Source organism: Nelusetta ayraudi, unplaced genomic scaffold, assembly GCF_046127955.1.
Source record: "Nelusetta ayraudi isolate G7.1 ecotype Tasmania unplaced genomic scaffold, CSIRO-AGI_Nayr_v1 ptg000173l, whole genome shotgun sequence".
NCBI classification, from domain to species: Eukaryota; Metazoa; Chordata; class Actinopteri; order Tetraodontiformes; family Monacanthidae; genus Nelusetta; species Nelusetta ayraudi.
In genome coordinates, this window is record NW_027466222.1 from 416,281 (window position 1) to 438,241 (window position 21,961).

Genomic DNA, 21,961 nt, shown 5'->3' on the forward strand with positions numbered 1-21,961 from the left:
CAGTGTTTGTTAAAAAAGAGGGGGGCAGGCCCACCTGCAGCTTCTCAATGATGTTCTTGTAGTCTGGGCAGCCCAGGGGCTCCTTGCGTGGCCGTGTACGGGCAGAGATCCTCCAGTCCTTGGCTGCCCGCTGCACCATGGTGCTGTGGACTTTGAGAGACAAGGTGTTGACCTGACTGTCCAGGTCCACGGGGATGGCGATGGCTCGCGCCTTAGCTGCGGAGAATCACAATTCAAGATCAGACTTTGAAGAGGTCGGTCATGTCCTGCAGCTTGGGCTCGCACTCATGTGACCCCTGATTATATGACTTGACTATGGTGAGAACATCGCTGATATCTCTACTGGAAGATGGAACAGCGGAGCCAACGCTCACCGACATCAGCGAGTGTCTTAATGCAACTCTCGATGTTGGCCTTCTGAGACGAAATGATCCAGTTGCAGTTGTAGAGCCTGAAGGAGGACTGCAGCAGCTTGATGAAGATGGACTGGTTTGTCTGTGGAGAGAGCAGAGGCGCCAGGCACCGCTGTCACTCTTAGGGGTGCAAATGTGAGCAAAGAGGGAGGACTTTTGCATGGACGTTGCATCACCGTTGCAACCTTCCAGTTGCACTGGAAGGTTCTAGGCAAACAATGGTAAAGTTGCTCAAATCTGTAACTTGGTGGAAAAACATAAATGTGAACTACCTGGAGGTTGGCGTGGTTGACGGAGAACGGCGAGCTGAAGAAACCCTTGACGATGGCCATCACCGTCTCCGTCACGTACTTCTCCAGGGCAGAGTCGGCGTGGTTGCGATCTGTGGTGGTGTTGCACACCTGAAATCGATAAGGTTGTTAATAACCTGCTAAGTGTTCACGACTTCCATACAAAAGTACAACACAAAGTCTTTCTTTGCGCCTTACGCTGGCCATGTCCACCAGGAAGTTGTCAAAGAGCTTCCAGATGTGATTGGAGGTGTAGATCTCCTTCATCTCCACCTCGGTGTCCACGTAGCAGTGATTCACAAAGTTCACGTACGCAGCCTTCACCTGGAGGAGAAGGACGCGGCAACGACAGGGTTGAGAAAACAACGCACCCTGAAGGCAACACACACAACTGCAACTGAGTTCATCAGGGGAAATTATGTGAATTTCTCCTGGAGATCAATAAAGTGTCTGTCTGTCTGTCTGTCAGCCGCGCACTCGTGACTCGTCTTCACCTCCGGGATGCAGTGGACATCGGTCACCACTTTGACGATGTCGTCCAGCGGCAGCAGGGAGTTGCACTTGAGCTCGGTGTAGACGTTCTTGCCCTCGGTGCAGGCGGCCAGCAGCTCCACCAGCGTGTTGTGGTAGGCCAGCGAGCCGTCCTCGTCCGTGCGCTCGCGCTCCGACGCCATCATCTGCAGCAGCACCGAGAAGGACGAGCGGTCGTTGTAGAACACCAGCACGTCCTCGCCGCCGTTCACCAGCTGCAAGGAGGGAGAGTCAAGCTGTGAGTTCACCTGGTGGCGCACCTGATCGCATGAGCACATAGCTGATTTCATTTCTAGATCTAATTTCTGTGATTTCTTCCTTTTATCAAAACATGTTTGACCTCCAAACTCTCTGCAGGCCTGAGGTCCTCCTGTGTCGCGTGACATTGACGTGACCCTGTTGTTGTTGTTGTTACACGTTATCAGCTGACGCCTGCTTAGCGTCACATGACGACATCACGCGGCAATTCTGATTGGGACGGCAGTAAGTCTGGCTTTAACCTGCCAAGATTTTAAATTGAATAAACTTCATGAATCCCCCACTGAGGCAAATACTGTGTTTTGTTTTGTGTTTCTCAAATGGTGGTTCGTGACCCAAAAATGGGTCGGACAATTGTTTTGATTGGGTCGCGGCTTTGTGGACAGTTTCCCTTTTATTAAAAAAAAGATTTTAAAATAGGTATACTTATGTATTTGAATATTAAATATTATATTGAGTTCATATGATGATTATGACTGGATGAAGGCGTTCTGTATAGCTGCACTATTTCTCCATTTTTGTGGGACAAATTTGAATGCTGACCAGGAAGGAAAAGTGGGTCCTGAGACTCCACCAGTGGAGAACCACCGTTTTAAAAAAAAAATCAGCCACAAAAATGAAACTACTGACATTTGAGTCTAATGACTTGGTTTGAAATATATGTTGAGACACGTCAGGACATCCCTCAGGACACGGCCACACCCTGAAGACTCTCACGCTCGTGAGCAGAACCTAAATGAGCGCTCGTTCCTTGATGCCTTTAGATCCAAATCTAAGTTGCTAAGCGGGACGTGCTGAAAGATGACGAGCCACTCTTGGCATGAGGCGAGCGTGTTTGTCTGCAGAAGAGCAGTTGGGTGACCTTTAAGCGATGCCAAATAAGAACTTTGTGAACAACACCGGGGCACAGGATACTCCGCTGGAACCGGAGCCTTACATGACGGCCCCCCCCCCCCCGCCGTACATTATTCATGAATAATCAGCGGATGCAGCAGCGCCGAGGTTCTGGCCCAGTTTGACCTTCTCACCTCCGTCATGACTTTGTCCTGACACTTCTTCACGTACTTCCCATCAGCTTTGACGATGGTGGCCAGGAACTTGAGGTACTGAACGTGGCGGCCGTGCGTCTCAATGCAGTGGACAAAGTGGTGGACCACGCGGTCGCTGATGTCGTTGCAGAGCTGGAAGTTGTTCATGAAGATGTGACGCATGGTCTCGGCTTCCAGCAGCTGGTGGGAGACACAACAGAGGTCTTCCTTATTAATATAACACGGAGAAGATGCCAAGAATTGGTTTGGGATTGAAAACAAAGGATAACTTGCTACTTATTTTTGGCGTTGACTTTTTTTTGTAAAATTATTAATTATATTAATAATAATTACCCCTGGAGTGAGGAAGAGGTTGAGGTGTTTGTGCAGGAGAACTTGGTTCTGAGAGTTTCCTCTGCAGAAGTTCTGGAGGAAGGTGTGAGCCAGGGTCATGATCTCGTTCATCTTCTCGTCATTCTGCAACAGGACAGACAGACAGACAGCCGTTGGAGAGGCAGTTTAGATGAGAAGAACGACAGGCTGCGGATGTCTTTGGCTGCTGCAAACCTTCTCGTAGGGGATCTGCAGCAGGTCCAGCACCACAGTGTGGGCGCCCATGTTCTTCAGCAGCCTCTGCTGCTGCAATCGGCTCTTCTTACTGGGATAGCACAGCTTGCTGAGCCGAAGCAGGATCTAAACATCACACACAAGCTTTAGTTACAGATAGAAAACACAGAATAAACCCTAGAAGACACTGAGAGCTTTACAGTTTTACCTCTTTGACGATGTTATAATTATTGGCCTTGTTGCTGTCGATTTGTGGCTTGTTATCTCCGTCCTGCACTGGGCTTAGAACAACTTCCTGTCGGGAAGAACACAATTAAAAACAGCTTTAATCGTGGGATTTAATTGTGAAGTACTTAATAAAAGCCTTAAAATGATTGCAAGTTCTCAATGGTGTGAAAACTCTTAATAAAGCTCACAGCATTGTTCTATATCTGCCGTGTAATGTGGCTGCTTCAACGACGCATAAATGCCATCAAATGTTACAGTCCTGGCTAATAAAAGCTGATGGAGAGCAGTTTTATCCCCACTGTACGCATAAAATCCGATTTATGGCATGAAGATTACAAAACAAAGGAGCCAGTTATGTTGCAGCTGAATGCATGCAAGGGTGTTAAATACAGCGATCTTTTTTTCTGAGGAGAGACAAATGTCTGGCTTCAGTGTGAAGTTTGGTGCTTGGATGCTGAAAGTGTGGTTTGGCACCTCTAGATTCTGTTCCTTGCCCTGCCTGACCCCCAGCTCTTCACCGCTGTAGCCTCCACTTTTCTCCACCCACAGCTCCGACTTCTCCACAGTCAGACGCAGCTGATCAAGGTCCGTCTTGATCTGCTTGTAGTTCTCCACATCCTGCTCTGACACCAGCAGCTGGACCTGGAGAACGCACGCACACAAAGGATGAGAAACACACCAGACACAGGGTTTTCTTCTTGTATTTTTTCTTCTAACAATAAAAGTGTGAAACAATGTCTCTGCCAAAAAAGCCTGGATGCATCACATTGTGCCATCAGCTGGTTGCTAAAACAGGAGCTTGTGCTACAGTTGGATTCCAGCTGGAGAAGCTCTGAGTGAAGAAGGCTGTTTCAGGGCCTGAGGAGAAACCCCCTCATCCACAGCCATCACACCGACCTCAGCCAGGATCACCGCGGCCAGCCGGTGTCAAGCACTGCGCTCTCGCTGTAGCTACCTGTTTGAAGGCCTGCAGCACCTCAGCTCTCTGACTGAAGTGTTTGAAGATGAGCTGCAGCGAGCCCGACACCAGCGGGGGGTAATCTTGCATGATGAGATGGATCAGAACCCTCAGGAAGGTCCGGCCACCCTCGTCATCCAGCTCCACCGCACTTAACTCTGAGCTAGAAATTACACACACCAGTACGGTCAGTGGGGCATCATCCAAATATATAGATTTTTTATGTATAGAATAGAATAAAATGGAATAGAATGCCTTTATTTTAGTGGGGAAATTTGCATAATTTGCAGCAACTGTATAGTGCAAAAAGACGGAAAATTAACTAATATAAATTATTATATTCATTATTTATAATTAATATAAAAAAAACATACAGACACAACATCACAATGAGCCCTATAAACGTTACAGATTGGGCCTACAGAGCTGCGCCTCTCTTACCTCCCTGCAAACATGGTTTCCGCTTTGGTGGCAATCTCATCGATGTCGGGTTCAGAGGCTACAGACAGAAGAAGCATCGCAGAAGAAGAAGAATGATGATGAGAGTTCACGCTCGTGAATGGTTTTTTTTTCGTGAAAGAAAAACCCTCGGAGAAAGTCTCACGTGTCAGTGGGGGCATTTCGCTGACGGAGGCACTGCTGTCCGCCATGGTCTTGTCGCCAAACTCTTTCTTGTAGATGGACAACAAGTATGTAATCCTGTAGTCCAACCTCACACTCAGGATGAACTGAGAAATGGACGGACGGCGGAAAAAAAGAAAGAAGAAAGAAGTCAAAATCCGACCAGCGACCTGAGCCAATGCGAGCAGGTGTTGCCTTTTACTCATCCAGCGGGGGGCGTCTTACCTGCAGAATCTCAATAATCTTCAGCTTGGTGTCCATCACCATCACGTCTTCGTTGTCGGACAGGAAGTGGCCTTTGCCGTAGCGCAGGGACGACGGCGTGTCGGGGAGGCTGTGCGGCACGCCGCGACTCATCACCATCTGAGTCATCATTTCACCCACGCCGTGGATGGTGCGCAGCACGTTGTTGCCTGCAGAGCAACACAACTGCCGTCACACAGACGTCAACACCACGACGGGCATCTGCTCAAGCTGCTATTTTACGTGAAATCTGCAAAATCTGGGAAATTTGGATCATAAAGGCGAAGCAGTTGTTGAGTATTGTCTTAAATTACGGCCTGCTCCCTTTGTTCCGTCATCTGAAACTCAAAATGAATATTTCCTCTAATTACACAAAAAGGTCATGCCGACACCAAGGCTCTTTATTTTATCTTAACCGCAGAGATTGAAATCAATGCATCACTGCACCTGAAAAGTAAAAAGGTATAAATATGTTGTGCATTACGTTATCAGTCAATCTTTTGAAAAATTAAAACAAAAAAATTCTAATTGTGAAAGCTAGCTTGAAATAATGTCTGCTGAATCCTAAACATTACAAGAGAAAGACAACACAATTTAGCACTTATTGTTATTATCATTATTATTATTATCATTACTACCACTGAGGCGCTGCACTGACCGGCCTCTGGGCTCTTGTTGAGCTTGTGCATGAAGGTGAGCGGGTGCTGGACAATATCCAGAATGGCCAGCAGGGTGCGCGTCAGACGCAGGAGCTCGCTGAAGCTGTAGAAACCAAAGTAAACCAGATTGCGAGCCAGATTCACCACCTGGGAGAGAGGGAGGGTGTGAAATGCCATGAGGGAGGAGTGGGTGGAGACAAGGAGACGAGCGCTCGGCAAACACGTCCAGTGAATTTTTACCTCCAGCGTGAGTTCATTCTTGTCTTTATCTCCAAAGGGGTACGGCTGGCTGACCACGTCTCGCAGGTACTCCTCCACAAACTCCATGGTGTGAGCGAACTTCCTCTTCATCTCCTCTCTGGAGCTGTCGCTGGACTCGTACTCGAACCTGCGGCGGAGCACCGTCACCACCACACGCACGGACAGTCATTGGAAATGCACACTGTTGTATCAGCAGCTCGTGTCAGGTGCCAGCAATCTCCTGCAAACCTGGTGCACACATCCTGGATCTGCCCATCGCTTCATGATTATCAGTCAGAGATCTTTAATAACTTGTCCATGATGGTTGGAGAAAGAATTGACCTTCTTTCCCTCCCCTCCCCATATTCAAAATAAGATCTTTTGGCCGTTGTCACTCTATTGGCTGGAAGACTGACACTGATACACTTGAAAACCAGCAGAATCTCCAACTCATGCTCGCTGGATCAGAGATATTCTTTATTTTCCCTCAACAAATTCCCTCAAAAATATGGGGTTTATTCTTCCAGTTGAAAATATGAACTTCCCACCCTGGCTGAAGTATCTGATGGTCTGGAGGAGCACCATTCTCATGCTGGTTGGAACATGGGTTGTATGCAACTGTACTGACTGTCAAATGTTCTGGTTTGGTGACTGATTGAGGTCGTTCTTTTGTGTTTGCTTGGTGATGGTTTTGTATTTTTGGGTGTTTTTTTGTTCTTTTATAAAAGTGTATATGTATTTTTTCTCACTTTTATACGTTCTGTATTTTTTGAAAGAAATCCAACAAACAACAACAACCTACTCATGCACGGTGATCTTGGACGGGATCTCCGTCCAGAGGCGGGCGTAGCGCACCGGTACCACGGCCTCCTGGGGGTCGCGGTCCACGTGCATGTGCAGCATGAGGCGGCAGAAGGAGGCCCGCAGGTTGTAGGGCAGGCAGTCGTCGAACATGCAGCGCAGGATCAGATCCACAGGCAGCTGGCCGGAGATCTGGTTGATGGCCAGGTACTGGCGGTCCAGACACATCTTGGCGAAAAGGTTGAGCTGGTACCTGCGGAGCCGCAGCAGTGGGGGAGCGTCAGTCAGGAGGATTCTGGTTGGCTTGTTTTTAATTTGCCTTTTTTCGGACGAGAGCCACCCTGACCTGTAGTAGGTGATGATGTCCACATCCATCTTGTGGTTGCCCTTGGCGTCCTGCGCCAGGTGACGGATGGATTTGCCGTGGGGCTCCTTGTGGCTGTCGATCCAGTAGAGCCAGACTTCCTCCTCCTCCACCTCTTCGTGCAGCAGCGACGACTCCAGGGTGGTCTCCGTGTTTGCAATCAGCCTGCGAGAGCGGTTTTTATACAGCACCAGTCACAAGTCTGGACAAATGGTTTTTCTTTATCTTTGCTTCTTTCTTCATTGTGGATACACACCGAAGTATGGAAGCAGATTACATTTACTTGGATGAAAAAAAGCTCTGTTTTTCGGGGTAATTTATTTTTATGGTTGGTTTTTCGGGGTCATTTTTTTTGCATCCAATCCTTTATTGAGAGCTGGATTTAATGGAAGCAAACATGGCCAGCTTGTTTGGTTCAATCAAGTTTTACTTGGACCTGGGTTTAAGACACTGGGAGATAGTGCTGTCTATAAGTCACATGGATGGTGCAGTAGAAAATTCAGGTAGATTATTCAGAAGAAAAAAAAACACGGCTGGGAAAATTACCATGAAAAACAGGGAAATATTAGTCAGAAAAATTCTAATCACACCGAAAAACCTAGCCTTTTTTTTCCCCAAATGAATGCAATATGCAAAATAACTTTTGACTGCTGGTGTTCGTACGAGGAGGCCGATACGAGCATTTAACAAAACACCTGCACTAGCGGCGCTGCGGCTGCGCAGAGCATCAAGGAGAGTGCACCCTCGGGTGGTTGGCGAGGCATGCGGAGAGCGTCGCCGGCGCGTGTTCATGCATGTTTAAATCAAAAATCGGAATAGGCGAAACAAGACTTAAAGAGGCTCAGCTTTGAAATGGGGACGGCGCGGAGGTGACTCACTTGGTCTGGATGAGGATGTCTGCGTTTGAGGGATTCAGCATAAATTTGCAGATGAGCTCCTGCGTGACGGGGATGGCCGTCTTGTTGGACACGCAGAGATCAGAGAGATAATCCAGGAATCTGCAAGATGGGGGGGCAGGGGGACGGGGGGGGGGGGGGGGGGGGCGAGTTCAGAAATGCTTCAAACGCACAGGTTCTGCATGGAAGCACAAGCTGCCCCTCCCTGAACATCAGAGTCTTTCAAAGAACCTTGTGTACAAACTACTGCAGTAACCTTGGCGTTTATGAAATGCAGCATTAACCTATTTTCCCCCACCAACACGCTATTGTATGTTGTCACTGGGTGCTGTTGAGCTTCACCTGGGCTCCCTGTTGCGCCTCAGCAGGGTGACAAAGGTCTCGATCTCCCGGGCCGTGATGTGTTTTTCCAGCAGCTTGCGGTTGTTGTGCAGCAGGGCGGTGATGGTGTCCTCGGCCAGGATCTCGTAGCCCATCTGAGACTGCATGATGGCAAACTTTTTGGCGATGTATTCCTACGTGGCAGCAAGAGACGGACGTGGGAGGTGAGAGAAAGAGATGTCGGCACGCAGGTTTGTTGATTTGCCGATTAGATTTGGAAAAGAGCTTTTTGAACTTTTCACCTCTCAGCGGATGCACCTGAACTTTCCCTGTCAAATCCAACCCTCCTCTGTCTGATTTATCATTGAAACCCATGCAAGACATTAAATGTTTCTAACTAGAATGGCATAAATCAAAATGAGACGCAGGAAACAAACAAGAATTTTTGGGGCGAGATATTGGAAATAAATAAATATCAGCTAGTATTTATCGCGCATTGACTACTTCTCCAAAGACGCTAGTGATTCTTATGAGTCACGAAAGTCTCTTTTTTTCTGTTGGAGACGAGGATGGAATTCCTTCTTATCCAGGGATCACAAACCAAATCGTGGCTCAACATGTGCCAAGTGACATTTCCGGGATTGCACAATCTTGAACCTTTGCGGAGGTGAAAAACCTGCCTGGTTCTTGCGGTAGTCCTGCTGGGAGTGGCGCAGCACCCTGTAGCAGAGTTTAAACATGTACTTGAAGTGAGAGTATCGCTGATCCCCCAAATCCTCCAGCTTCAGCATGGGGCCGTCGCCGCTCTCGCCATCGAACGGAGCCTTGAGGATGCCGAAGATCTGGGGAGACAAAACGGCCGGATTGATCCTCTGTGGTTGAACATGAAGAACTCATACAAGACTCAACTTGCATTACAAATTCAGATAGGATAAGAGATGATTTTCTTTTGTTGCACTCTTAGTAAGCGGGATGAAGAAATGGATAAATCCAGAAATGAAGTCGGTACAAATTTTGGATGTTTCTTAAAAAAATGACACCACACAAATGCTGAGGGGCAGACAGGAGAGTGTGTGTGTCCTCTGACCTGAGCCAAGATGTTCTGCTCCCTCATCAGTTTCTGCCTCTCTCGGTTGGGGTTGGGGGTGACCACCGACAGAACGTCTTGGCCGTTGTTTGGCACCACGCACACAAAGAAGACCAGATCCTCCAGGAGCTTCGTCACAAACCTGGAAGGCAGACCGAGGCCTTGAACGCCATCTCTGTCTCGTCAGTGTCCAAACCAGCAGAGGTCACCCGAGGTCAACGCACCTTCTTTCATTCTGGACAATGTTGCCATACTGAAGCTTCCTCACAGTCGACTCCAGGACTTTGCTGGCATCGTTGGCAAAGTCCAAGTCTCTGACCTCCGACAGAGGAACGGACACGATGGCAAAAGCCTCTTTGTCCTCTTTAGTCGGACACGTGCCAATCTATTGGGACAGTCACATACAAGTCATATTTTTTTCCATGATTTTTTTTTTTGTGTGACTTTTAAATTTCTGAATCTTCCAGCGAGAGTTGGTGTGCAGGTGAGGACCTTGAGCATGACAGGGCGCTCCTCCTCCGCATCGATGGGGACGTTTGTGCTCGTCACCCAGGTGTTGGTGCACAGGTGCCTCAGTCTCACGTAGGAGTTTCTGCGAGTGTTGGGCAGCAGACTTACATTAGACTCCTGACATTAGGAACCTTAATAAAAAATAATATCTGAAGTTTCCTTTACAACTTCAAAAAACTTTTTTTTTTCACATTTCTGAGATTGCAATGAAGCTTTCTAGGGTAATAAGGCACCATTCCATTGGTTAATTATACTGGCACATATATCGTCCAGAGATAAAGATAGTGCTTTAAAATAATGCACTGCAGCTCCAGCAGCTCTGGAGTTCAAAACATATTTACATTGCAATATTAAAGTTTTTGGCCGACAGCCCTGAGTAAAGGAACAAGCGGTAAACGGATGGATGGATGGATGGAATCTAGGTATTTGCTTTGATAAATTTGAACTATACTGTGCAGCTGTAATAAACACAGCCAACCAATACGCAGCATCTTAGTTTTGACATGTTGACGCTGGATATGATCACCGACATGCAGACCGAAAAAATTGGACTTTTATTCCCAATAAGGAATGTTTTAAAAGATTAAACTTGTGCGGGTGTTATGCTGCAGCAAACACCTGCTGCCGACTCCCTGCACACAGACACAACCTGTTGCTCTTAGTGTCGCCGCCCGTGTGAGTTGCTGACCTGGGCACGAGGCAGTCGGAGCGCTGCAGAGTTGTGGCGTCCAGCTCAAACAGAGAGGCGATGTCGTTCCCGTGGGGAACCGAAACCAGGGTGAAAGCAATCTTCTCTGCAGCCTGATGCTTTCTCTTGGAAAAAACCACGTCTGTCTCATTCTGGCATACAAACAACAAAAGGAAGAAAACAGACTGTTGGTGTTGGTGCACTTTTACAGCACAGAATGTGAGGCCCCAGAATCTTTAGACACTGCTAACAAGGCTGCATTCCTCCACTGTGTATGTGTATGTGTGTGTGTGTGTGTGTGTGTGTGTGTGTGGATAACAGAGAGAGAAGCATCTAGAGTTTGGACACTTAATTAGTCTGCATATTCTGTTTGTTTCTGTTTTCATTATTTGCTAAATATTATTGCGGCTCTTGTAAATGATGATTACAAGTCACAGCGTTCATGTCATTCATCATAAAGTCAGTCGAGGAAAAAATAAACTGCAGCTCCTACTAATAAACTCTTAATTCTCTGCACTGTTGGCAACATCTCCTTCCAACGGACCTGCTCACAACTTATGGCCAATGAAAACACGACTGTTCGTTATCAAGCCAAAGAACTCAATTCCATGCTGGTAACTTCTTTATAATACAACTACCACATATTTAGAACGTGGACCCACTCGGGTTTGTTGTTTCTGCCCTGGCATCCCAGACAATAGCAGGAACGATGTGAGATCAGGGGGTGCATCAGGAAACATCAGCTGCAGTGTGTTTTCTTACCATGTGGCCCTGCTCAATCTCACACGCTGGGCCTTTAAAAACTCCCCTCGCCTCACATTTGATCAGCCTAAACCTTACGTAATTGTTTCTCCAGCCATTATTTTAGGCCTTCTTGAAGCGGACGGTGATTTTTCGCGGGGGGGGGGAGGGTGCACGGGTCGGCACATTGGCGTCGAGCCGCCACGACTTTCCATACGTGCTTACATAAACACTTGTTAATGAGCCCCACAGTTGGTATAAATCCATAAGTGGCGACAGGTGGACGTGAGTGAAGCTAGACTTGCGGAGCTTGTGGCGCTAATGAGGTATCAGACTGCAGCCGCAGAGCCGGGACTCCTCGGCGCGCTGCAGTACGTGGGCTGGCTCAATCTGGGCTCTGCAGATGCAGCAGATAACGGCGAGGGTTAATTTCTCCCACTGTTCTCTGCATGTCAATGGGAAGCTCCCCGGAGCTGCCTTCACGCCTCAGCATCTCCATCCTCCCACTATTCCCCCCACCCGCCGGTGACTCACCCCACCAGCTTAGCACAGGCGAGTGGAGCGGAGCAGACAGCACGTCTGCCTCCCCTCCGTCCCCCTCGTAGGGCTCCCCCACACCCAGACGTTATGTAAGGAGCCCCCGTGAGTCTGAAATTCAGCATGTGCATGAGAATGTGCACGCGGCTGCGTTTTTGTCCAGGAGAGTGTGTGTCTCTGTGTGTGTGTGTGTGTGTGTGTGTCTTCCTGTGCACACTGCCAGAATACAAATGTGTAAGGTAGCTTAAAGCTGAACAAACTGCCTGGATATAAAGTCAAGGTTTGTGTGTGTGTGTGTGTGTGTGTGTGTGTGTGTGTGTGTGAGAGAGAGAGAGAATGCTCGTGCGAGAGAGAAAGAGTGCTCGTGCGAGAGAGAAGTGGTGCTGTTGCATAACCAAAGAAATGAGGAGACTGCGAGCAGCTCTGAAGTTTAGCTACAATTTAAAAAAGGAAACCGCTGAACTAATGACTATTTGCACTGATGGGAAACACCCACAGGTCTGGACGCACTCTCAACATTTGCGGAGGAAAAACACCTGCCATTTGCATTGATTTTGCATGTCATGAATTAAAAAGTGCCGTTTGTGGAGCATTTCCATATTCACAGCTGATTGCTCTGATTTCACAGACACACCTCTCTCTTCGGCTCCACCGTGCTGTCTTTGAATTCGGGGTTGACCTGAGGAGAAAATAATCCGTTAGTGATCGAGTCACAATCAGCCTGTCATCCAAACACAAAGTGCTAGATAGCAAGATAGTGGCCATGTCAATGGGAATACTGCCACCTACAGCATATGTCTGAGAATCCCAGAAATAAAAACTGTCTTTGAGTTTTAGATAATCTCACACCATAGCTGACTGAAGCTACACCCTGGAAAAACCTTGTATTTTAAAAAAGATAATGATCAAAAACACAATGGATGAAATGCAAAAATAAATCACCTCGGCCGCCAGGTAATTTCCTGTTGCTAGGTGTTTAAACCGCAGGAGGCTGTTCCACAGACCGGCTCCACTTCTGCAGGGATCATAGTGCACAACCTGTCACAGCCACACAGAAGAAGCAGCATTAAACACCTGCAGCATTTAACCCGTTCATTCTGACAAAGCAACACAAAAGGCAAGAGGAACTTCCATCTGGTGAAAGAGGAACATCAGATACAATGGCAAGACCAAAGTGCCGGAGTTAGTTTATTCACACCATTCCTCCACGAGATGATGAAAAGCATCAAAGCTCAGACATGAGGCAACTAAAACTAGAGTTCATCTTTACATCCAACAAACGTCTGCGTCTGTTTTACAAATGAATGGTGCTAAAAATTTCAAAGAAATGAACTAAAGAGAAGAGTCTGGTGGTGGTTGTACCTCGACCTCCCAGAGGGCCTTGGAGCTGGTGGCCGAGGTGGCCGACTGGCGCAGCGTGGCTCTGAGGAAGACGTGCTGCTGCTTCTTGTAGTCGTCACAGGTCAGAAACTTTTCCTGCTCGGCATGAAACAGCCGCACCACGTCTCCCTGATAGAGGCCAAAGCATCAGCGTTCAGACTGCTGAAGTCAACCACATCCAGCTCTGAAGACATTAACACCGAGTGCAGCGCTGCAACATGCAGTTAAAGGCAAAAAAAAACACAACATACCCCCTTCAGAACATCTTCCCTGTAGTCGCTAAACTTCATGAACAAGGTAACCTTCCAGCTGGTGTTGCAGTTGACAGCGTTGACCTGCAGTAGGTTGACATCACGTGAAATGAGGGTTTCGGACAGACAAATTCTCGGTAGAAAACTAGAATTTTTGAGTTGATAAGAGCTAAAAGTCGTAGGACTTTGGTTACTCTGATGGACTCGCACCTCTTTGCAGCCAGGGTTGTCCAGCAGCTCGATGTTACTGGCGTGTAGAGGCTGGCCGGCGTTGACTGGCATCAGCACCACCTTGTCTCCAACAACCACCTTGGAGCCAAACCACACAGCGTGACATCGTGACATTGCACATCGCACAGCGAGCTTTGTCGAATTCAAAACGGACCCGAACAAAAGAAGACGAGTGTGTCCATGCACAGGGTTCGTCTCAGGGAGGGCCAACATCCACATTCAAAACAGGGGGGAAAAAATAATGCTATGTGCAGCAGCAACAGGCTCATCAATGGCAAACAGGTTCAATCAAACTCAGACACACAGACGATGGCACTGTACGGTGCTGACTGCTGTTGTTTTTGCAATACACATGCTGCCTTGGCTGGAATCTAAGTCAAACAGACTCTAGACACACAAAATACACACTCTCTCAAACACACACACACACACACACACTGGGGCTTCAGAAACAGGGGGGCTCATCAGACATATTCCAGCTCAGAGATGGAATACATGTGATGCTGTGCTATCAGCAGCATACAGCAGCGTGAAGCAAAGTAAGGGCCGACTGGATGCGTTGAGGTACCTACATGCAACAACAGGAAAACCGCCACGCCCATGCTCTCTGTGTGTCACTAACGCACAAACACCATGCACAATCAAGAGCAATACCTTTAACCATAGGATGCTAAAGCCAAAAGGGGGAGGACAAAATCGGAAAAGTTACTGGAACAGAGCAAAACCACATATGGCATGAAAAGTAGTCCAACACCAAACATCTGCAGGAAGGTGAAGCGGAAGTTCGGAGCTCCCCGCCGGCCCAGCCCAGGTGGCACCTACGTTGTCTCCTTCGCTGCGGAGCTTCCAGAAGGGCTGGATGTAGAACCAGGAACCCTCGTTCCCGGCCGGGTCCAGGGAAACACGCATGGCGTTCTTCTCCAGCAGCGCAGGAAGCCGCTTGTTCACCGTCAGGAACTTGTTGCTCTTAATGTGAAGGAGCTGAGGCAGACCAATCAGGGCGGTCAGATCCCGGAGCGCATTTAACAAGTATTACCTTGATAAAAGTATCAACAATGAATGTAAAAAATGGTTTTGAAAAGAAGAGCAGTGCCTGCAGGCAAACGACGCTGTTCAGGTTTTTTAAAATGAGAATCACCTCCTCAGAATTGCATTTCCTACTGAACAGTAAATGAGCTGTGAAAGATGTTCTGTGTGGTGAGTTCAGTGTTTAGCACCTGGCTACAACTATTATTGATCAATGTTAAAAGTTACTTTAATTATTTTCAGGACTTAATTCTCATATTAATTTAAAGGTTAGTATCCTAAGAAAAATCCCTCCATCAGGTTTCAAACTAAAACGCTTTTCCTAAGTTTGCAACACATCGGCTCAGAACCTCTTCAGGCCAAAGGTTCATTGAAGCAAGAAGGCCTCAAACTGGCTTGGCCAAAACTGTGCGATGACAGATGAAAATCTTCAGTCAACAGAAACACAGGTCTGGACACGGGCCACTGGGAAACCACAGGTGTTTGCCGGAAAGATGAAGCACGTACCTGGATGACGTTACTGTATTTGACAACCTCTCCCAGGAGCTTCTTGTTCTCCGACTCATTCTGCTTCTGCTCCAGTTCAGCCGCATGCTGAGAGAGCGAGAGAAAAGAATATTCCAGACGTGCCGACAAGTTTTAAAACACGATGTGGACGACCGTTTCATCACTCAGGCACCTGCAGTTTTTTGAAGAGGTCCCCCTGCGTGTTGTTGTTTCCCTGTTTCCCTTGTTTTGCCTTCCAGAACTGCTTCTGCGCCGAGTATCTGTTCATGGGACACACCTTGAAGAGGCAATCTGAGGAGAAGGGAAAAAACTATTCAAGCCCACAGAAGCTCATGGCTGTCAATCCACAGCCTCCCAGCCAGGCTCCTATTGTGGTCTGTGGTTACTGTCTGTTTGCCTACCTGTGATCTAGGCCACCTAAGCAAAAAGACAAATTGTGTCGTCTAAAAATAAACATCCAATGCAAACAGTGCGGCAACTAACAGTCTCGGTGTGTATTCATGTGTGTGCAGCTTGGGGCTGCGTTGCAACTCACCTCTGAACTTTTTGGGAGGGTTGGCCAGATCGCCGGCGTCCGGCTGGACCACACACCTGTCATCCACCAGGCTGCAGGGCACACAGCACAAAATCACACAAAAAAAGCCACAAAAATTGTGTCAGTAGCTGCGTTTCCATCACCCCTAGAATTGTGCAAAACCTAAATATACTCAGAAAAACCTGTCAAATATGGCTAAAGGTGGTTTTTCAGACGGATCCATACAGAGGTTTATCGCAAAAGTGTCATGGAAACTTTTTTTTTTTGCATTTTCACATCAGCAGACGTGATGTTTGGGGTCACGTGAGCAGTTCACTGACCAGTGACAATGCTAAATGTTTTGTACCTCCTTCCTCCTCCCAGTGGGGTCTCACAGGACGAGATTTTACCAGAATTACGTCTGATGTGCTTCTCACCATTTAATGAAAACACCTGCAAATCCAAATTGCACTTTGCCGAAATTTTAGAAATATTGCTTTTATTTTGCAAAAAAAAAAAAAACTGTTATGGAAACACAGCTATAGTCTCTTCCCTTCACATTAATGGTGTTCATTAATATCACCGGTCAATTAACCCTTCGGCCCTGATCGCTGCTGACACACTTGCCTTTAAGTAAACACTTGTGCATGGAGCAAAAATGTAGCTGAAGTGAGGCATCAGCCGCAACACAAACCAGGAGCCTCAGTCTGTTGTTAAGAAGGATTATTTGAACACAGAGTTCAAAAGGTTTTCAAAAGCTGCGTCGGGAAAAAAAACCAAACAGGAGCGACGACTCTTAGCAGCATCACATCAGTGTCGCCCAGACAGGCCGCAAAACTACACAGGACAAAGATGCAAGTGGCAAAGAAAGGAAAATCTCACGGAGAGACGGCTCAAGGATTGTTCGCCCGCTTTCCGTGGCTCTACGCTTTCCGCACCGCTGCCAGCGGAGGAAACCTTGTGGTCTCTGCTCAGGGTTGATTACAGGACAGTGGGGGTGGGGGTGGCAGTCAACTCACAAACAGCCTCGCTGCTCACATCCAAACACTTCATTTGCTCGTTGGCCGACTGTTTCACACGCTGTTGGTGTTTCCTGCGGGCTCGACTGAGTCGAGGTTCACACATTAGAGCAGCTGACCACTGCATTAGTTCACTGGGACTGAGAGGATCATAGGCCACTAAAGTCTGTCGTGGAACGCACTGAGAGTACAACCATTTCATTCATAACCTCCACATGCTCACTGGGTGCAAGCTCATCGTCGTACCTCCTGCTACTTGCAAGGCCGGATGAGTAATATTGAATGAAATCAGGTTTGAGTCCCAGAGTGGAAATGAAAGACAGAAACTGAGAGAATAAGGACTTAGGTTGAAACAAAACAGGTTTATATATATTACGATATGTACGCAAGAGTTCATCCATTTACCAACAAATGAATGTGACCGTACATGCAAATAAATATAAAACCAGGGCAGAAGGGCAGTAAACCAAACATAGCCGTCAAATCCATGGACGGAGCAAGCGGGGAAACATTTCCAATGAGTCAATGAGTCGCTGCAGCCATCACGTCATTTATTATCGAGCACATCGGCAGTCAAATTTCCCTGCACAGGTTTTTGTTTATACATTAATACACAGGTAACCGCAACAGGAAGCTGGGCAGCGAGAAGCGGATATGACATCCAGCTAAAGGTCAGCGGTGGAGTCAAAACCTGCCAAACCAGCGAATGTGGAATGCCAGAGCAGCCACAGAGCGCTGCTGCTCTCTCTCAGGAATCCCCTTGAAGCCTCCCACTGCGGATCAGACAGATGGGACAAGATTGGTTCAGGCACTCGGTCTCAGGTGCAACGTCTCGCTTCACATTCTTGTGCAGAAGCAAAGTCGCGTGTGTGTTCTCTCCGCGTGTGTCATTAAAGACAAATGGAGTCTCGTTCATATATATTTTCTGAAGACATCAGAGATGGATTATGGCACCGAGGTTCTGCGCCACCAAACACACTTTATTTTATTCCTTTCGCTCCCGTACAACGAGGTGCACAAGCGAATCCATTCATCTCGTCCGCAGAGGAGAAACATAATGACAGGCACAATTCCTCCCATTCAAACAAAGACAGACGCCTCGCTGAAGTGAAGCTGAGCCATTTCCTATTCATGCCACGCCACTTGATAAGTGTTAATCCACAGGCCACGCGCAAGTCCCTCTGAACCACTATCAGAATTACATCTAAAGAATAGAGGGCCGGCAGGATGTGGGATCAAGTGCTAAATGGCTGGAAACAGGAAGGTTCTGCCCCTGTCAACTTGTCTGGCTTCATAAATGAGTAACCTTAACCTGCACACAGAGTGGCGCCGTGTCGCAAAGAGAGCTCGAACCTCACACGGCAAGGTCTAGAGTTTACTCTGTGACCGAGTTAAACATGAACCAATGATAAATGCAACCACCCCGGACGCGGGTGAGCTAATTTTAGCTCACCCGCAATAGTTGAGACAATAAGGAAACAAACACAGAGTTGAATGAAAAATAAAAACCCAGGTGTGAAAAAAATCAAGCTAGAGTGGATGGCTGATTCTCTGCTAACGCAAGTTTCAACACGCTGATGAAGCAGAATAATAAGCCCCAAATTTGCTGCATTTCCTTATTAAGAAAAACTTTAAAGAGCAACAAATACAGCATCATCTGAAAATGTTGACAATAATAGTCAATCTAATAATAAAACTTTTCCAAAATGACGCTCCATCTTTTGATAATTGCAGCAAATAAAAGTCAGAGACGGGGCCCGAAAAGCCAAGAGTTCTGTCAAGAGTCAGCCTGACTCCCTCACAAGAAACTCAAAGGTCATTCGTCTCTGCATATTTGCAATTATATTTGCACATATTTGCATTTGTGAGGCGTGTGAGGAGCTCGCAGATTCATTGGAAGCAAACATGCTCACGAGCAGCCCTCCTGCAGGCTCCTGCAGGGTTCCATCTCACTCTCTTTCTTTTCTTTTTTTCACTGAGGAGACCATCGCCCTCTCTCTGCAATTCCTGTCAGACGGCATGACTCACTGCAACTGATAAGAGTTCCCCATGTTTTGCTCCACAAGAGCCGGAGGTGTGAACAATCACCTCCATGCCTGCGCCTTGACATTTTGAGAGCCGAGGCCCTCGCTGCACTGTTGCTGCACAACATTCACAACGCACAAGGCCGTTAGCATTACTTCAGCTTTCCGACAGAGAGCAAACAAGCTGGTTTTGTGGCGTCCTGCGGGTGGGCTGCACTGGGAGTCAAGGTTTTGACGCGTTCCCTTCTGATCCTTCACACCACACAAGGTCTGAGGGAACGCCGCTCCACTACGCTGACGTCACTGCTTGCCGGGAATTCAAGGGAACAAATAGAAAGAATGGAGAGTGAGAAGAAGAGAGGTGGGTGTGGCAGGCTCATTCCTGAGCTGCTCTCTCCAGGCTCAGAGGTGCACACACAGCTGACAACCTCCGCCCTGACAAACAGTGGGCCGTCTCTCCACTGCTTCACTCCTGCACACTTCACTGTGAGAAGAGCGACGCGACAGGACACATTTCTATGTGACTGACACTCGAGCCACAGTTTAACTTTAGCGGCCTGAATGGGTGATGTTGTGCAAAAGGAGAAATACCCAAACCGCTGCAACACTGGGTGCCAAACTGAAGACGGAGGCAGCGTCACGCAGGAAATACCCCGTCAGTGTGTGAGGCGCCTGCTCTGTTGAGGCAACTTGAGAGAATTTGAAAGACACTCACAAAAAAAAAAAGACTTTTCCTTCGCGCCATGCAGAAGTGTGCATTTGTGAATATGTTGACAATAATTGTAATAGAAAACACAAAGGTATGTTTTGAGCTTGTGAGGAGGTGGCCATGCAGTTCTTCTACACATTTACAATCAGCCTCAGTGCGGTGCCACCTGGTTTATACCCTGACATCATCGCCGCTACAAGAAAGACATGAGATTAAATTAACACAATCACAAAACTGGAATTCACATGAACACAAATCACACACAATAAAGCCAGGATGGAGTTTGTCCAAATCAAACTTCATTCAAAACTTTGCTGTCCAACTGTGCCGCTGACTGAATCTGCAAGCATGCAGGGATTAATAATAATTTATAATAATAAAACACACACACACACACACACGGACTTCCTCTCACAGCCAGGTGGCTCACAAATATAAACATGTTGACTCAAATAGCCAGTTTCAGAGTCGATGCCTCGCAGTCAGATGCAGGCCAAGAGCAGCGAGCAAACACGCCTGCAGATGTGCAGATCAGTGCAACCTGTTGAATGACTCAAATGTCTCGAAAGTGGGGGAACTACTCCTTTACACCCCCTCAAAACGCGCGCGCGCGCGCGCGCGCACGCACACACACACACACACACACACACACACACACACACACACACACACACACACACACACACACACACACACACACACACACACACACACACTCAGAGCAAAGCAGAGTGGAGGCATCGAGCACACGTGCACCTGGGTTTTGTTTTAAATTCCTGTCACATTTTGCCCAGTTTCTTGAAAAATAAATGCACCGCTCGTCGCGCTGGAGGGGCCTTTTGACTCACTAGAGCCATGAAGGTTGTTTGACCTTACGGTGTATCAGAGAAGAAGAAGAAGAAGAAGAAGAAGAAGAAGAAGAAGAAGAAGAAGGGTTTGGCGGTGGAGGGTTTGGCGTTGGGGGTGCAGGAGGAGAGGCAAGTGTGTAGTGACATGTGAGCTGAAAGTTTAGAGAGGTGTGAGATTTTATCCATATGTGCAGAGGTGTGAGACTGAGAGAGCGTGCGAGTGAGAGGCGGACTACTTACCCCAAAGTGCTGATGAAGCCATGGACGGAGCCTTCCGCGTACAGAGACACGATGTCTCCAATGTGAAGGAAACTCGACCTGTGCTCTGACATGTTCACCCACTTGCTCGCTTCTTTCCCATTTAGTGTCTCTGTTCCTTCTTTCCTTTCTAAAAAAAAAAAAAAAAAAAGAAGGAAAAAAAAGTGTCTCGCGGGCTACTTTGTGAAGCTCGTGTGCTTCGGGCTGCTGCTCCGCACGATCAGAGCGCCTCCAGTCGAGCAGCAGAGTCCGGATCCCGCGTCATGCTTCCTGCGCTGCGACTCACCGAGCCCGCGAGCCCGCCCACCCGCGGCCGCAAACACACAGAAAGGCTCCGAAACTAATGAAGTAAAGCGCAAGTGCAAAACGGCCAGTGGTGCCCTGCTGGTTTGATTAAAGCGCAGCCTGTGTCGGACTTGTTCAACTTCTTCCTGAATGTCAGCCGGAGGAGCAGAGGGTTGGTTCGTCTTCACGTCCACCCCGGGGGGGCGGAGACTGTTGCTGTCAAGTTCCGCTCCATGCTCCATGTTTTGGTTTTTATTCACAGGAGGAACTTTATTCAAAAAGATGTTTGGACGGTAGACGAGCTGGTTAAAGGGTCGGTCTTCTCTGTTGGTTCTAGTTTTGTTTTTGCCACTGAACTCAAACATTTTTAAAGCTTTTTTTTATGGTCACGTGACTGCAACTTGTCTTTTACACTTTGTTCTGTGGTGTCACTGGAGTTCTCTCCATGTGGCCCGAGGTGACACTGACTGCATCAGTACGGCCTGTGCGTTCACGTCATTGAGGCAAAAACATCCATCAGGGTCACGGTGGACTGCTGGAGCCTCTGCCAGCTGTCACTGGGTGAAGGCAGGCTGACACCCTGGACCAGTGGCCACTTCATCACATGACCACATAGTGACAAACAAGCATTCACACTCACATACACATACACTTTTTTTTTTCTTAGTTTTAGACATAAAAGTTTTACATTCCTCACTTGACATGAAAGTAACGTGTGGCAAACTTGTGTCTGAAATAGAGAAAAATGGAAAATATTTCAAAGTAATCTCTGGCTTCCAAGACCCTGAGTGCTGGAAGAAGCCAGAGTTGAAAATGGATGGATGTGCGGATGGATGGATCATGAAAAAACTGACGACTCAATGAAAACCATTGAACAACAACAATATTTTTCATGGACTGGACAGTGATTGTGCTATCACACTAGCAG

The 21,961-nt window shown here is 47.6% G+C and overlaps 1 protein-coding gene across 1 annotated transcript in view; it reads right to left on the reverse strand.

The window, feature by feature from the left end:
- The window catches only part of itpr2 (inositol 1,4,5-trisphosphate receptor, type 2), a 54,763-nt gene extending 33,566 nt beyond the window's left edge, over window positions 1–21,197 (reverse strand). Inside the window, exons 1-35 of the mRNA XM_076014816.1 lie at window positions 20,731–21,197; window positions 15,912–15,982; window positions 15,549–15,667; window positions 15,377–15,463; window positions 14,666–14,824; window positions 13,823–13,921; window positions 13,613–13,696; window positions 13,344–13,490; window positions 12,924–13,019; window positions 12,616–12,660; window positions 10,704–10,855; window positions 9,998–10,097; window positions 9,730–9,890; window positions 9,506–9,647; window positions 9,099–9,260; window positions 8,440–8,612; window positions 8,080–8,199; window positions 7,184–7,366; window positions 6,839–7,090; window positions 6,037–6,184; window positions 5,796–5,943; window positions 5,120–5,307; window positions 4,878–5,001; window positions 4,715–4,772; window positions 4,271–4,436; window positions 3,790–3,957; window positions 3,296–3,382; window positions 3,088–3,213; window positions 2,875–2,997; window positions 2,521–2,721; window positions 1,198–1,449; window positions 902–1,027; window positions 686–814; window positions 375–495; window positions 35–216 (exon numbers count right to left, since the gene is read on the reverse strand). Of these exons, the coding sequence (XP_075870931.1) occupies window positions 35–216; window positions 375–495; window positions 686–814; window positions 902–1,027; window positions 1,198–1,449; window positions 2,521–2,721; window positions 2,875–2,997; window positions 3,088–3,213; window positions 3,296–3,382; window positions 3,790–3,957; window positions 4,271–4,436; window positions 4,715–4,772; window positions 4,878–5,001; window positions 5,120–5,307; window positions 5,796–5,943; window positions 6,037–6,184; window positions 6,839–7,090; window positions 7,184–7,366; window positions 8,080–8,199; window positions 8,440–8,612; window positions 9,099–9,260; window positions 9,506–9,647; window positions 9,730–9,890; window positions 9,998–10,097; window positions 10,704–10,855; window positions 12,616–12,660; window positions 12,924–13,019; window positions 13,344–13,490; window positions 13,613–13,696; window positions 13,823–13,921; window positions 14,666–14,824; window positions 15,377–15,463; window positions 15,549–15,667; window positions 15,912–15,982; window positions 20,731–20,822 (4,791 nt within the window). The 5' untranslated portion in view covers window positions 20,823–21,197. The remainder of the gene's footprint in view (window positions 1–34; window positions 217–374; window positions 496–685; window positions 815–901; window positions 1,028–1,197; window positions 1,450–2,520; window positions 2,722–2,874; window positions 2,998–3,087; window positions 3,214–3,295; window positions 3,383–3,789; window positions 3,958–4,270; window positions 4,437–4,714; window positions 4,773–4,877; window positions 5,002–5,119; window positions 5,308–5,795; window positions 5,944–6,036; window positions 6,185–6,838; window positions 7,091–7,183; window positions 7,367–8,079; window positions 8,200–8,439; window positions 8,613–9,098; window positions 9,261–9,505; window positions 9,648–9,729; window positions 9,891–9,997; window positions 10,098–10,703; window positions 10,856–12,615; window positions 12,661–12,923; window positions 13,020–13,343; window positions 13,491–13,612; window positions 13,697–13,822; window positions 13,922–14,665; window positions 14,825–15,376; window positions 15,464–15,548; window positions 15,668–15,911; window positions 15,983–20,730) is intronic.
- Between the last annotated feature and the right edge of the window lie 764 nt (window positions 21,198–21,961).